This window comes from Scophthalmus maximus, chromosome 17 (genome assembly GCF_022379125.1).
Source record: "Scophthalmus maximus strain ysfricsl-2021 chromosome 17, ASM2237912v1, whole genome shotgun sequence".
Lineage (NCBI taxonomy): Eukaryota > Metazoa > Chordata > Actinopteri > Pleuronectiformes > Scophthalmidae > Scophthalmus > Scophthalmus maximus.
In genome coordinates this window covers 12597689-12612486 of record NC_061531.1, presented here as the reverse complement: position 1 = coordinate 12612486, position 14798 = coordinate 12597689, and the positions used below count along the sequence as shown (strand labels likewise).

Below are 14798 nucleotides of genomic sequence, written 5' to 3'. Positions count from 1 at the left end.
AATGATAAACCAAATAGGTCTAGGGGATAAAGATTTGCTGATAGGCCTCAATTAGCCTTGTCATCAGGGGTTGGAAAGGCTAAGAGCACTAAATGTCACCTCGCAGCATTCTCTCTCCCTCCGTCTTCTCCTCTCTCCCTTTTCTCACTGTGGTTTCTGGGCAACGGTCCATCGTGTTCCTAGCTGCCCCTCTGCAATGTCACCTCCACTCTCCTTCCACCCACATACCCCTGCCCCCTCGCCAGGCCAGCACTGAACTTAGTGGGGACACTGATGCTGGGTGACAATGACACTCAAAATGAAAGGGTAACGGGCCAAGGCCCTGCAGCAAAGTGCAGTGGAGGGAGGGCTGGGTCCAACACGCGGGTAAACTGCAGTCTGACCCTCTGTTGTGTTAAAATTTGAGCCACAGCTCAGGTACCGTTACTTATTTATTTATCTTTTAAGACAGCCAGGGTGCACTTGCTTTAGTGTCTGCGGATGTGTGTGTGTACAATGCAGCAGAGAATGACATGACACTTGTCTGAGCAAGGAACAGGCAAGCAGACTGGGGACTGATTAGCCCCATGTTGCGTTACATGGCAGGGTTATGTAAAAACATGTACTGCACCTGCCACTCATGCCACAACAAGAAGCTGATGCCTGGGTGCTATGATGGAGGGCAGTGGGTCAGTGGATAACAGTCCAGCCCTTTGGTATCTCTCCTTCCTCAAGCTTATTTTATCCGAACCACAGGGAGTGTGCATGGCGGAGTAACGAGTACGAGATGTATTCACATCTCCCTGCGAGTGCCTTCTATGCATCTGTGCAATTAGGTATGGATGCAGCTGTGTGCTTTTGAGCATTTTTTCAGGCATTGGTTTTTTTTGTGCATGCCTCTGTTATGCCTGTGGGTAGAGCACTGGGGTCCTTTGTGGTGCTACTTTGATTGGGGGGGGGGGGGGGCTGCAGAGAAGTTCTGCTTGCCAGCAAACCCTGCTAATCAATTCTGTTTAATTAGTCACTGTACGCTCAGCCCCACCAACCCCCCACAGAGGGGAGGGACACTGTCACATTTTGTTTGTCAGCAGCGGAAGGCAAGCCGTGGCGGGATCTGCCTCACAGGGACAACTCACACTTCACTGCCACCACTTTCGCTCGCCTGTCAGTCAACGGGCAGACAGTCCAGCTCCCAGACAATCACCTTCATTCTCTCCATGTTCTGTTGCAGACGTTGAAGACACATGCCGATTATCAGCTTTACACAAAATCAAGGCCAACAAGCATAAGTTGTGCTCCTACACTGGATACACACAGGCAGTGTACAAACATTTCATCCAAATCTATGAGTAATTACAGAATTGAATGCAAACAGAGAGTTAAAAAATATTAAATATATATAAATATACTCCCAGGCTGTACGCACAGCAGGAGAGGGGAAGTTAATCTTTTGTTTGCGCATTGCCTGGCTCATGTCGGTGTGGTCTATGGACAGGCTTCCAGAGGGGAATTCAAGGGGTATTTGGAGTGGCTGGCCTGCGATGCTGCTCACTGTAGGGGAAAGAGTGTGCCACAGTGATATGAAAATGCAACTGGAGAGCTATGATATTCGCCGAGAACAATGGAGCTGCAAACAAATGCCATGCCTTCCAACCATTCAGTGTATCTTTCAAAGCTATGCAGTGCTTCACAGGCTGCGCGGACACTCCCTAGATATAGCGTTAAGGCTTATTATGCCACACTGCCCTCAAACAATCCCAGGTTCCTTGTTAGATCCCAATTTTTCAATGTGCCGCTCAGACACTGGGCTCTCCTTTTTGTCATTCTCTTCATCAGACAGAGAAGGAGAGTTATCAGATCCCACAGAGAGGTGACTCAACTCTGTTTTCCCCTGTGATGTTCTACCCCCTCTTTTTCTTTCACACCACCACCATTCTTCTCTAATGAATGCTTCTCCCTTGTTTTGACTGGCAGGTCCATGGGGGCGGGGCTTGCCCTGTCGCCAGAGGACCTAGGAGCGGGCGGAGACAGCCAGAGACGGAAGAAGAGGCTGTCCAGTCGTGGCTTTGAGCGACTTAGCAGCACACAGGTCAGGGTCCCCTTGTCCTCCTCCCTCATGTCCTCTCTGCAACTAGAAATGAAAGTGGGCTGTCTTTGTTTCTTTGCGTTTGATATATTCTTTTGTTGCACATGATTTCTAATTAGGTGCTACCCTCAAGAGTCAAATCCTCTGCTCTCCATATTAATATCTTCTTCATTGAGGTCTTTGCCGGTCCTTTTTCTCTTCTGCGTGGGAGCAAATGAGAGTCCTCTACCTCTGACGTCCTGATGCTTTTGCAGCTGCTGTGACTGGGAGTGTAACCGGCTCTCTCATCTCTCTCTGTTACAGCAGATAAAAGCGCAGGGCTGCAGAAAAAGCAGTCTTCACAGTGTGCTCAGTTCCAAGCTGGCTAGTGATGTGGCTCAGCTCAAACAGAAAGCCCAGGGTAAAAAGAATCTCTCAGGGATTGGCTCCAGGGACCAGGAGGTTTCTCCCTGCAACTCCAACCCCAAGCATGGACACAGGGGCCAGGGCACAAGCAAAGTGGAATCCCAGCGAGAGTCTGGTGCACAAAGTGACACAGGTAGATACTGGAAATCACAATATTGATTGTGCCGCACGCTGCTTTGTTCATTTATTCAGTTACACACTGTTGGTTTCCTGAAGTTCAACCGAACTTCACTTAGATTTGACCCGGGTTCGGTTTTGCAAACTTTCTCAGCAGCCAGTGTAGACAGTGGCCCTCAGGAGAGCTGGACTGGGCTGGTGCTACGTGGACGTAAAAAGGGTTCCACCACCCTGACACAGGGTTCCTCCTGCCTGAGCAAGCCCAGATCGAGGGTTCTCCGTGGCCAGAGACAGGAGGCCATGGCAGAGGGAGAGAGCTCCCCTGCAGAGAGCGATTCCTCTGATCCAGGTGAGGCAGTGAATACTGAGTTCATGAGACACACATGAACTGTGTCCGGTTATGAAACCGGCAACCCATTGCTCAGTGGTAAACACTGTCCTGGCCTTGACCCTTTCTGGAGTGGCATTGTTGATTTCTGGCTTCTCTCCTTTACTACCACATGGGGACTTCTAATTGGCTAGCATTGAAAGTGAATGATGGAACAGCCACCTGTTAAGGCTGGCTGAAAAGATTATATAAACATTAATCCTACACAGAAATACAAAATTAGTGCAGTGAATCACTTTAAAAGCAATCAGGGGCGAGTGATGAATGTCTTGTACTCGACACGGTGTGCATGGACATTTGACACCTCAGCGATCAGCCTTGTTGGCTGATCTGGGCAAGATGTGCAGCAGCAGCTGTGGACACTTGCCTGTGAGAGGCTCTGACAGCCCTGGAGACTAGCTGACTGGGTCAAAGAGCTGCTTTAGGAAAGTGTAGTTACACACACACACACACACACACACACACCACTACACTTCCTTGCACACTAGATCCATAGCATGTGGGTTTTTCACCAGGAAATACCACTGAGGTAAAGCACTTAATATTTCATTTCTATGAACAGTTAAACTATTTACTTATATGCTAATGAAGTGCCTGTGAAAGGATGGAGGAAGTTAAAGAACTTCACTGGTCGGTAATGACTTAAGGGATGGATCTGATAAGCCAAGCGGGTTCATAAAACCTACCTAATAGTAGCATCTCTGTGGTGTTTTGTTTTGCATCTCCATTAGATGATGAAGAAGATGAAGGCAGTTATGACACTGATGAAGGTCAACACTACAGAGCCCAACCCCCCAGAGACGTCACTTCTAGCTCCTCCATGACAGGTCCGAGTCCCTCATCTGTTGTAAAACTGGAGGCCAATCAGAAAGCCAGGAACAAAAAACGGAGACAGGAGCTTTATGGTAAGACTGTCCTTTGAAACTGATTTATGGGTCAACAAAGCTGCCCCTTATACTCATGGGAAGCATCTGTTTTGTGTTTCTCCTCCTGGCTTGTTAGCTTGGTCTAAGTCTGTTTCTCTAATTGAACTCCACAGCCTCCCAGAGTCTGTCTGGAGCAGAGGGGGTGGTGAAAGTAAGGGAGAAGCCCCCCTGTAGGATGGGCCAGTCCACTGCAGTCAAAAACCACCGTGAAGATCACCGGCCTGATGGGGTTAGAAGACCATGTGCACCCCGGTCTAAGGAGCCTCGCTGGGGCAGCCTTGGTACCAGAGGCAAACGCTACCGGAGGAGCATGGGACTGGCCACCTTCCCGACCACCAGTGAGAGGCTAAAGAGGGCAACCCGCAAGAGCACCATGTTGAGAGGCGCAATCAATAAGGTAAGCAGAGGCTACTTTTAGTGGACATTTTGATGCTGAAAACACTAATGTTGCTTAGATTTTCTACAATTTAGCAACTTTGACATTGAAATAATAAAAAATGGCATACATAATAGGCACGCTACATAACTTGATACTAAACCTTTTGGTTGGTCTTTTAACGTTTGTCATCACAGAAATGTGCATGACAGTAAAAGATTGGGCGATCTCGCATGATTCTTTTCTTTTGAGCCTTTCCCCCCCCACATATGAATTCTGGACAGTGTCTGAACAATCAGGTCTGGACATTGTCAGGAGTTGATTTTTCAAACATGTAGCACAAACCAGAGACTGTCCATTTTTGATTTTTTCACACCAACTGTTTGGTTTAGGAGAGGGGTGGTGCCAAACCTGTAGCATGCAGGAGACATGATAGAAACGGCATCAACACGCCCACTCACTCATTGTGAATTGTACTGAATGACTGGCTTTATTTACACCTTTGCTCATTTGGACATCACATGGACCTTGTACCAGGGAGCTGGCCGACCAAAATCTGTTTAATGTCTAGTCCAACGGATTGACTTAGTTCAAATGCAGCACTTCCAGGTAGCGTCTAGAAAAGTCAGGGGTTGAGTTACATTTGTGAAAGCAGCTTTTGTCTCTCACACGTTGAACAGTCTGGGTAGCAAACTGCTGCCCCTCCTCTCTGCCACTCACTGAACAGAGCAGATGGGGAGAGGGGTGAGCCTCTTGTTTGCAGGGCAATACAGACGACTGTCTTCCACAGAAAGTGGCTACGGTTTGTCCAGAAACTCAGTGGATTTGTGACAAAGGCTTTTTTGACAAAAAGTTGCTAAGGGGATGTGTAAAGTTGGCCAATTCAGTAACAAGTGTGCTAAGCTAGCAACACTTCCTGTAAATGCACCCTGATTAACAGAAGCTGTGAGTGCAATCCAGTTTGAAAGAGCAACAGCCAATGGGGACATTTTTGGCCGACTAATGGTGTAACTTCTCACAAACTCAACTCTGTCAGTCACTCACTAACGCAGTCACGGTCATTCAGGGATTTAGCCGTGGGCTTTGGTCGGTCCAGCCAAAACCACTCAATCTTCACTCAGGGACAAGGCACATACAAACTGCCAAACAAAATCCAAGCCTTCATAGATTCTGTTCATAAATCTGGTGATGCCGTACTGTCCCAGAACCATTCCCCCAGAAGACTTTTACTGTAGAACTATTAAAAATACTTTGCACATTGCACAACCTTGAGTAAGCGTCTGGGAGGAGCTGTGGGAAAGAGGTGGGTGGGGAGGTCTCACACCTTCTACTGTGACTGAGTAAAAAAAAAGTAAGATTAAAATGGCCACTGATAGGACACGATAAAGGCACTGTGAAGTCCCCTGTGGTTAATTGCTACTTTAAGTTGCAAGCTAAAGAATTTCTTCTTTCTTTTTTCACACTTTATATCATCACATTATTTTTAATTTAATTTTTTTATCCATCCCTGCATCCATTTATTCTGCTGTCCGTTCCTTTTGTTATGTTCTACAGCCAAAGGGAAGAGCAGTGAGTCGGCTTCTGGCAAGCTTTGCGGCAGATGAGGGCTTTCAGATGGATGGAAGCAGCTTCTCAGAAGAAGAGGAAGACAGCAGCTGTTCATACAACAAAAGCCCTGAAAGTAAGAGATAACGCTGCATGTCTTGAATAAGTGTTTCAAACAGCACATAGTGTCCGTGATTTTGAAATATTTATTGAGATGTTTTGTTTTCCTTATGTAGTTCCTAACTGTGTCCTGACCAAAGAACGCTTAACCGATGGACTGAAGGTGCTGATTTCCAAGGAGGATGAGCTTCTCTACGCTGCCAGGGTCCATACTCTGGAGCTCCCAGACATGTAAGCACATGTGCAATGGTTTAAGAGATTTTTTTCAATGCAATGTAGATAAGGCAATAGAACATTTTTGTAGATGTCATATAAATACCTATGTGCAAATTAACAGACTTGGATTATTTCAGTCTTTCAAATTGCAGTAAAATGTTAGCACCTTTGTCTTACAAAAACCTATGTAGTAGCTGAGGTATGTTTAGAAGTGGTAGCAAGACATCAACTAATCATAAAAGAAATCATGTTAAGTAAGTTTATTGGGGTAGGCGTATTTACAATCAGCAAATCCAAATGTGGAATTTTGCAGTTATCACTAGTATCCAAAATTCTGCCTCTTTCTTTCTTACATAACAAACCATGCATGGTCCCACACCTAACTCTGCGTATGAATACGACTGCTCTGGTTGAAGTAGCCAAGGGATGCTATAACAAAAGCAGAGTGGGAGTAACATATGACATGGGATCCAGGCAAGCACAATACAAGCATCTGAAAATAGCCTCATCTTATTCTTTCTCCTCTGTGCTTTTTTCTTTAGCTTTAGCATTGTTATCGATGGTGAAAGAGGAAACCGCCCAAGAATCTATTCACTGGAGCAACTGCTTCGGGAAGCTGTAAGTTCACCCTGCTGCACTAAAACGCTCTTTGTTACAGGAAAAGCTACCACTTGTTTGGGCTTCTGGGTCGCTCAACACGTCTATTTCACTTGAACATCCTCCTCACCCTCTTTACATTTCTCCATTGCCTTCCAGCCTTTCTGTGGCTCTGTCATTTCCTTTGCTTTGTCTCTATCAATTTCCTTTGACTGTCTCTTAGAAGCACTGAGGCCTTCTAAATCTCTTTAGGTTTATATATGTGAGTGTCTGTTAAACCCAGCTCTGTTTTTGGGTGGAATAATCCCACCAACACCTGGATCTGTTCATGTTTTGGACTATAAATGGGTGATGGTTACTTACATTCCTACTAGACAAAGTAACATAGTAGTTAAAAGGCTCAGATTACATTTTTTAAAATATATTTTTTTTCTTTTTCACAACAAAATGTTCTCCTTTTTCTTGAGATAATGTGTATGTTAAATCCACACTCAGTTCCAAATCATCTATGTAATGAGACATTATTATACATGATAGAAACCAAAGCACATTATTGGCTGGTATTCATTTGCATTGAGCACTTCCTGATGTCCAGATTGGAGTTTTAGTGTTTACTGTAGCAGGCGACTTTTGTCCCATATTTTGAATGAGAAGACACTGGTCTCTATGAACTCTGGTCTCCAAACACAAAGCCTTCATTACCCACATCTCTTCCAACTATGGAAATAAGTCTCAATGACTGCCAAAACAGGGTTCAGGACGTTGTGTTTACACACGATAGAGTGTCAGAAGATGATGACCCTGGAAGAGTAGAGCAGAGTTTAACTGCCATGACTGTGCCTTGGATTACTCACAACCAAGAGGGCGAGATGATTGCTCAGGGACATTATCTAACATGGCCTTGTTCACACTTGATTTCATTTTATCTAAAGTTTTGAATGATAAAGCAGTAATTATAACCACTCTAAACTAGTTTCAGCTGAATTTCCTGTCATTATGGTGAAGCGCAGCCTGAATTGACTTGTGCTATTAACTGGCATACATTTTCATGAGCAATCAATAGCCATACCCAAAAGGTTTTCAAGTAAAGCAGAATAAACAAGAGCACTCAGAAGGCGCAGCCCTCTGACAAAGATGAGCAGTTTTTCCCTATCTCACAATGCTTAAAAAAATACCCAATATGTAATCACCTGTTACCACGCCTGAGATCCATCTTTGATTTTTTTTTTAAATATTGAAAATCTGTCCATAGAATTCTAAGTAATACTGCAAACATACAGACAGACAGACAAATGATTCACTTAACATCCTTCTAAATATTCATTGAGAGAATGTCTACAAAAAAAAAGTTAACTGAGATTAGTTTGTTGTGGGTGCATAGCATTCAAATACACATTTTACATCTGACTTACTATTACTTGTATATATTTCTTTGGTATAAATCTAAAGATAGACATAAAATATTAGATATGGCAAGACATATCATTGCATTCTGTCAACAAGATCAATAATTATCAGGTTCCTGTTGTTCTGCTGCTGTTCATTTTATTATTTTACTGCTTATCTACCCCTTCTCTAATCTACTGTATGTAAACTTGTTCATATGATCTCAGTTTCTCTCCTACAATTTCTACACCAAGCACTAATCATATCTAAATACTTGTTCGATAGCAGCTGGTTCTAATTATGCCATACTTCCACTTGACCTGTCTTTAAATTAGTTCAAAAGCCATTTATTTGACACCAATACCCACATTTTCACTGAACTTCTTCTTCCTAGCCCATGTAACCCCCCACCCTCCAACACCACATCCACACCTCATCAGTCAAAGGGTCCCTTGCCATGGCAACAGTAAATGAAAGCAACCTGAAAGAGCCCCCACTGAGTGGCGGATGCTGGAGCTGCCTGCATTGTTGGAGGGAAGATCTGGCAACCTGCAATCACAAGCCCTCTATTCAGGCCCTCTTTAGTATTACTCAGCAAGTCAGGATTTACTGCATCATGGCTTCCGTTCTTTTCAGCCCTGACTGGCACATTGGCATGAGATAAGTGCCGCTTGGAAACGTGGCACAGTGGCTGCCCATGCACAATGCTCCATTGCTCTCAGTGTGTGTGCGTGTGCTTGTGTGCAGCATGTAATGAATCTTAATTATGTTTTGGTCTGGCTTTAAGGTCCTGGATATACGTCCAGAGTCAGAGGCTATGCTCAGTGAGGGAACCAGGGTGTGTGCTTACTGGAGCGAACGCTCTCGCTGCTTATATCCAGGCAATGTTCGCAGAGGTGAGAAATCAACCTTTTCCCTCTCTTTTTCTGTGTATCCTCTATATCTTCAATTTTCCATTTTACTGCATGCACATACAATCACTTTTCACCTGAGGAAGTGTGAATGTGTTCCTTGCAGGTGGTTCATCTGATGAGGGGAAGCAAGGAGGAGTGATGGTAGAGTTTGATGATGGAGACCGAGGGAAGATTTCTCTCCCAAACATCCGCCTCCTGCCTCCAGGTTACCAGATTCACTGTGGGTGTTTTCTCTCTTTGTATCTAGGAATGTGCCCTTTAATTTTACAATTAAACCAAATGCTAATAATTCTCTACCCACTTGTCATTTAGGCGGGGAGTCATCTCCGGTTCCGTTTGTACCCACTGGGACAACAACCAAGAGAAGCTCCAGTCTGGAGCAGGCCCCCATCAGTGACAGACATACCGACAGACTCAACACTATCAATACTGTTACCAATAGTCAAACGCTAAACATTCACAAAAGAAGACCAGGTAGGAATAAACACCACTTATTTTCACTTCAGTTACCTTGAAGCTAGCTCAGTTAGAATAAATCATTGAAAATTAAATTTTGCATTATAATCATTTATCTGCTAGTTCCAACAAATCATTTAAGCTACAGTGTGTAAGGCTTACGTTGAATAAAACATAAATGTTTTGTTTTTATAGAGCACATTATATCATATGGAAACATTCCTGCTCTTTTGGACATATTCATTATATGGAGTGGTATTCCAAATTTTGTGTCTACACTATGCATAGGAATTGTGGTGGGGTCAAAAAACTACCCAATTGTTAAAATAATACATTGCTGACAATGTCAACATAAACCGAGCAGCAGTAGATTTACACCAACAGGACGTATCGTGGGGCTGTTGTATTGTACTGTGTTTTAAAACATGTGATATGTTTTTTGGGTTTGTTTTTTTCATTCTAGGGAGACCAAAGGGCTCTGGGAAAAAACAAAAGCAACAGCAGCAGCAGGCTGAGAGTGCCAATAAAAATCCTTCACCTTTCCTGGGTTGGCCCTCATTGGCCAACAACAGGAAGAGGACGTCCGATAATCTGTTCCAACTCAATGGGGCACCCAGGAAGGTCTTGAGAGGGAAGGAGGATGACCTGTTTCCCTTGCCTCAAACTCAGCCACTGGCTTCCATCCCAGCCAAGGGCCTTTTTAGCAGCAGCTCCTTTGAGGTGGACTCATTTAGTAGCATTGCAAATGGCTTCTCCTCCTTCTGTACTCAGTCTACAGGGGGAGGTCCAGATTTATCTCTGGGCCCCAGAAGTGGGCTGTACGGCCAGAAGCGCAGGCAAGATGAGCTGGTTATGCCAAGAGTCAGGAAGTCTGGACAAGAGTTCCTTGTCAAGTTAGATCATGAAGGAGTGACCTCCCCCAAGACAAAAAACAGCAAGGCTCTACTGTTGCGAGGTGGATCTTCCAGTGTGAGCAGTATGACCACTACAGAGGCATACTCACACCCAGTCCTTCTGGTCAAAGACAACAAAAAGGGTGGTGCTTCGAGGGTCGAACTTCTCCTGAAAGGAACCACACACCAAAGAAAGCCCTCCCCTTCTCTGCGTCTGGGCGAGTATAGCGACTTGGGCTTCAGCTCCCACAGAGAGTGTCACAGCTCCTACTCTGATCTGGATGATGATGAAGAAGAAGAAGAAGAGGAAGAGAGAAGGAGGGCTTCACTGGCTGGAACCTCAGGAGGACTAAGGACAACTGGCAGTTTCCTATCTCGTCTCTCTGTCTCCTCCTCCTCTTCTGGTTCTTCTAGCTCCTCCTCTTCAGGCTCTATCTCCAGTTCCAGCCTGTGTTCCTCAGACAATGATTCATCCTACAGCTCAGAGGATGAGGACAGTTCTACACTTATGCTACAGAGTTGTCTGTCTTCTCACCGGGGGCTATTGCAACCATCTGAACCCACCTCTTCTTCAAGGCCGCATCAGCACTCCTTTGTGGCCAAAGCTGTCGCTGTTTCCAATACCAAAGGTGGCCCTACTGACCAGATCTCCAACAGCAAGTCTTTGAAGAGGAAAGAATGCACCAGCTCCACCCCTAGACCTAAGGAATTCATGAAGAAACCTAGGATTCTTACAGATGACACCTCGTTTATTCCACGGCCCAAGATGTCTGCATTCCTAGCAGGACGACAAATGTGGAGATGGTCAGGAAATCCTACACAGGTGAGAATTGCCTTTCTATAATTCTATTGCATAGAAGCAATATAGCAAAGATGTGTCCTCCTTTGCTTTAAAACTATCAGTTCAATGAATGTAGAATACTATGTCACTGGAGGTGAAGAAATGTCAATAATAATCCTCATTATCAAAGAAGTTTGGTTCAAGTGTCTGGTTTTCCACAGAGGCGAGGTCTAAAGGGCAAGGCCAGGAAACTTTTCTATAAGGCCATTGTACGAGGCAGAGACACAGTGAGAGTGGGAGATTGTGCTGTGTTCCTCTCAGCTGGACGTCCAAATCTTCCATACATTGGGCGAATTGAGAACTTCTGGGAATCCTGGACCTCCAGCATGGTGGTAAAGGTCAAGTGGTTCTACCACCCTGAAGAGACAAAGCTAGGCAAAAGGCATCGAGATGGCAAGGTTGGTCATTACGGAGGTCAAAGTTTTATGGAGATTGTTAATATGGTATTAATAGAGAATTATTTATTTGTTGGATTTAAACTAACCCTGGTTTCTCCCTATCCAGTATGCCCTCTACCAGTCATGTCATGAGGATGAGAACGACGTCCAGACAATCTCTCATAAGTGCCAGGTTGTGAGCAGGGAGGAGTATGAGTGTCTGACTCGCATTCAGAAGCCAAACAGTACCTCCTCAGACCTCTACTACCTGGCTGGGACGTATGACCCCACGACTGGTCAGTTGGTCACTGCTGAAGGGGTTTCCATCCTGTGTTGAGCCTCCACGAGGACACTACTGAAGGACTCCTCTGACTTTACCTACAAGACAGTTCAGCCATGGAAGACGAGAATTGTTCCTTGGGTATGCATCAAGGATCCATGGACAAAATGTCAGCACCAATGCAGGGCTGTCTAAGGTTAAACACTGGAGTCTATTGGCATCTAACCTTATTAGAAGTGAAGGGGATGTCCATAACTAGTTGATCCTTTCAAAAGGAATAGTAGAAAGTCTGGGTCTTCCTAGGCATTGCAAAATTCAATAACTGGCGTTTCAGTCGTCGACCTAATCTCTTTTTAATAGATCCCATGTGATTGACAGCTTCATAGCTGGTTTTAGGACTCATGCTTCCAGCTTCTATCATATGTCACCAAAGGAGAGCTGAGATTGCATTGGACCGAGCAAAATAACATGAGGCTGTAGAGTCTCAGTGGACCAATTCTTTAAAGGTAGCCTTACCTGAGGGAATGGACATGAGAGTGAGGCTCTACCTAGACCTCGTCATTCCAGGGAAGTTGAAAACATGTAAAGGATGTAAAGTTAATGTATGTAAATATTTTTGAAATTTTCCCAATCAAGCCATACACTTAAGTACCTCTCGCCTGTCTTAACTGTTCAGGTGTACATTGTACAGTTCAGTTATTGTATTGTTGTTTGTTGTCTATATGTACATAAAAGCTATTTTATATAGGAGTTTATTGTATATATATGAGATGTATCTTTCCATGTTTGCGATTGATTTATTTTTATATGGGTGTGGAATACATTACCTTGTTTTTCCTTTGCTTTGGGAAGTCAAGATTGGAGTTGTTAGTGTTGCACTGCATATGCCCTGCTGAGACAGACCGACAGAACGAGCACAGACAAAGAAAGAAGGATTTAGTCTACAACAGGATAGGACTCACTTTCTGAGAGAGAGGGGTCATCCTGTTTAAAAATAGGTCAAGTGGCTTTTGGTATAAATGTTCTGTAACCTTGCATTTTTGTTATCCTATTAAAAAACAAATGAGAGAAAAAAAACAAGAGAAAAACATTATTTATGTACCTCTCAGTTGGTCGTCATCGTCACAAAGCAGATCCCACTGGACTGCAATCACGGGTCAAAAATGATTTAAGAGTAATGATATGAGTGTACCGTAACGACACAATATCTGTGTGTGATGAGTGTCCCGGCATCACTATGATTATGTCCACTCAAATAAATTTAGAACAAGACTGGGTCTTCAAATGAACGTGTTAAATGTGCATTGCACTCATGAATGCATAGTTTAGCACATTATTACTTACAAAATACCAAAGTGTCTTTAAAACCTTTATTTCTTTTATTTAAATTTAACATGTCAAGCACCTGTACTGAACTCAAATCAGAAAATCACTGGTAATTTAGAATACTTGTCCTTGCATATACTTGCATATATATTGGCTTTGCATTGTGACAATGGTTTCTTGCACATGTACCTGCAGTTTTGTTTAGTACAGACATATGCAGCAAAAGGCCACCTGGGAGTGTGATTATGAAGGTCAAGGTACTGACAAAGTAAGATGTTGAGTGCTGACACTGTTGGAATTAGTCTATCTTAGTTTCATCAGCCATCTTTGTCTATTTTGTACAGTACACGCACATACTCAATGCTAACTGTGAAGGACAATCAGATTCACAAAGCAATGGATATAGAGTAGGTTCACTCAATCTGGAAATTACTTAAATTTATTTAATTTGTGCCAAGTACATTTTTTTTCTGTTTTTGTTTTGTTTATGCAATCTTGAGTATTCTTTGTACACAAAGTTTTATTTTGTTCGCCAACATTTTATTTATTGTCATTGTTGCTGTTTGTTCATGCCAAGAGCGCTTTATGAGAATGTGACATTGTTTTTCTTGGTGTGATGTCGCATTTGCATTTCTTAAATAAAACTGGTCTTGTAGAGGCCATGTAGTGAAAAGAAATAAAGCAACACTGGATTCTTCTCATCCACAAACCTCTGTGAATTAATTCTATTATTTTGGCTCTGTCCCCTTTCATCTTACTGCATCTGCCATTTCCTTGCAACACATTTGTTACACTCTCCATTTTTGCACCCATTTCCAAAACTTAATTTGATCAGATTGTATAAACAATTATTTTGTTCTGCAAAAAAATCCCCAAAAACCAAAATCTTCAAGGTAATAAAAATGTTAGCACATTCACCAATTATAGTGTGTGCATATGTGTTTGATATGAATGTGGTAGAGTAAGGTAAGTCCCTCCTCACTGAAAGTGACAAGAACAAACAGGGTGAGTTATTTCAGAGGGTCCTCTCAGAGGGGAATTGACAGATTCAGTTGAATAATGTAATGTGACTGAAACATTACATTTGAAACATAAATTGAACCTTTTCTTCCAAATGGGACAGGGAGACAGAAAAGAGACAATGTCTAAAGACTGACTCAGTCCATTGGCACTTCTTTTCCTAAGACTGAGGAAGGATGGATGGTATATTAAAAGGAAGACATTTTATATATATATAAATAAATGTTATTTATACCCATTAGGGAGCCTTTACATGTGCCCCATAGAATTTGAGGCTACTTGGACTCATTTGTAACACACATTCAATAAGCACAAGTCCCTTTTTTCTGCCCAATTCTTTTATTTGTTGCAATAAATCCTTTGATGTAACTGTCTCTGGCTTAACAAAGTTTATGTGAGCTTCGAGTTCTTCAGTAAATAAGGACAGATCTGTCACAGCTTCAAATGAAGCCTGCTGGGTTTAACTGCCAAGCTCTGTAAATATGATGTAGACTGAATCAGAGAGAAATGTAAATTCTCATGATTCATGATAAATTTGCCCATTTTCTTT

The 14798-nt window shown here is 43.3% G+C and overlaps 1 protein-coding gene across 12 annotated transcripts in view; it reads left to right on the top strand.

The window, feature by feature from the left end:
* The window catches only part of LOC118288616 (BAH and coiled-coil domain-containing protein 1), a 64874-nt gene extending 50945 nt beyond the window's left edge, over positions 1–13929 (top strand). For 6 of the 12 annotated variants that reach the window (XM_035614899.2, XM_035614894.2, XM_035614897.2 and 3 more), the window contains 14 exons: positions 1954–2068; positions 2369–2603; positions 2742–2936; positions 3707–3880; positions 4015–4298; positions 5832–5958; positions 6059–6173; positions 6701–6776; positions 8929–9037; positions 9159–9275; positions 9368–9529; positions 9975–11227; positions 11407–11643; positions 11750–13929. In XM_035614899.2, coding sequence (XP_035470792.2) covers positions 1954–2068; positions 2369–2603; positions 2742–2936; positions 3707–3880; positions 4015–4298; positions 5832–5958; positions 6059–6173; positions 6701–6776; positions 8929–9037; positions 9159–9275; positions 9368–9529; positions 9975–11227; positions 11407–11643; positions 11750–11959 — 3409 coding nt within the window. In that variant the 3' untranslated portion in view covers positions 11960–13929. The remainder of the gene's footprint in view (positions 1–1953; positions 2069–2368; positions 2604–2741; positions 2937–3706; positions 3881–4014; positions 4299–5831; positions 5959–6058; positions 6174–6700; positions 6777–8928; positions 9038–9158; positions 9276–9367; positions 9530–9974; positions 11228–11406; positions 11644–11749) is intronic. The other 6 variants (XM_035614898.2, XM_047328030.1, XM_047328029.1 and 3 more) reach the window with 3 other exon arrangements.
* The last annotated feature ends 869 nt before the right edge of the window (positions 13930–14798 follow it).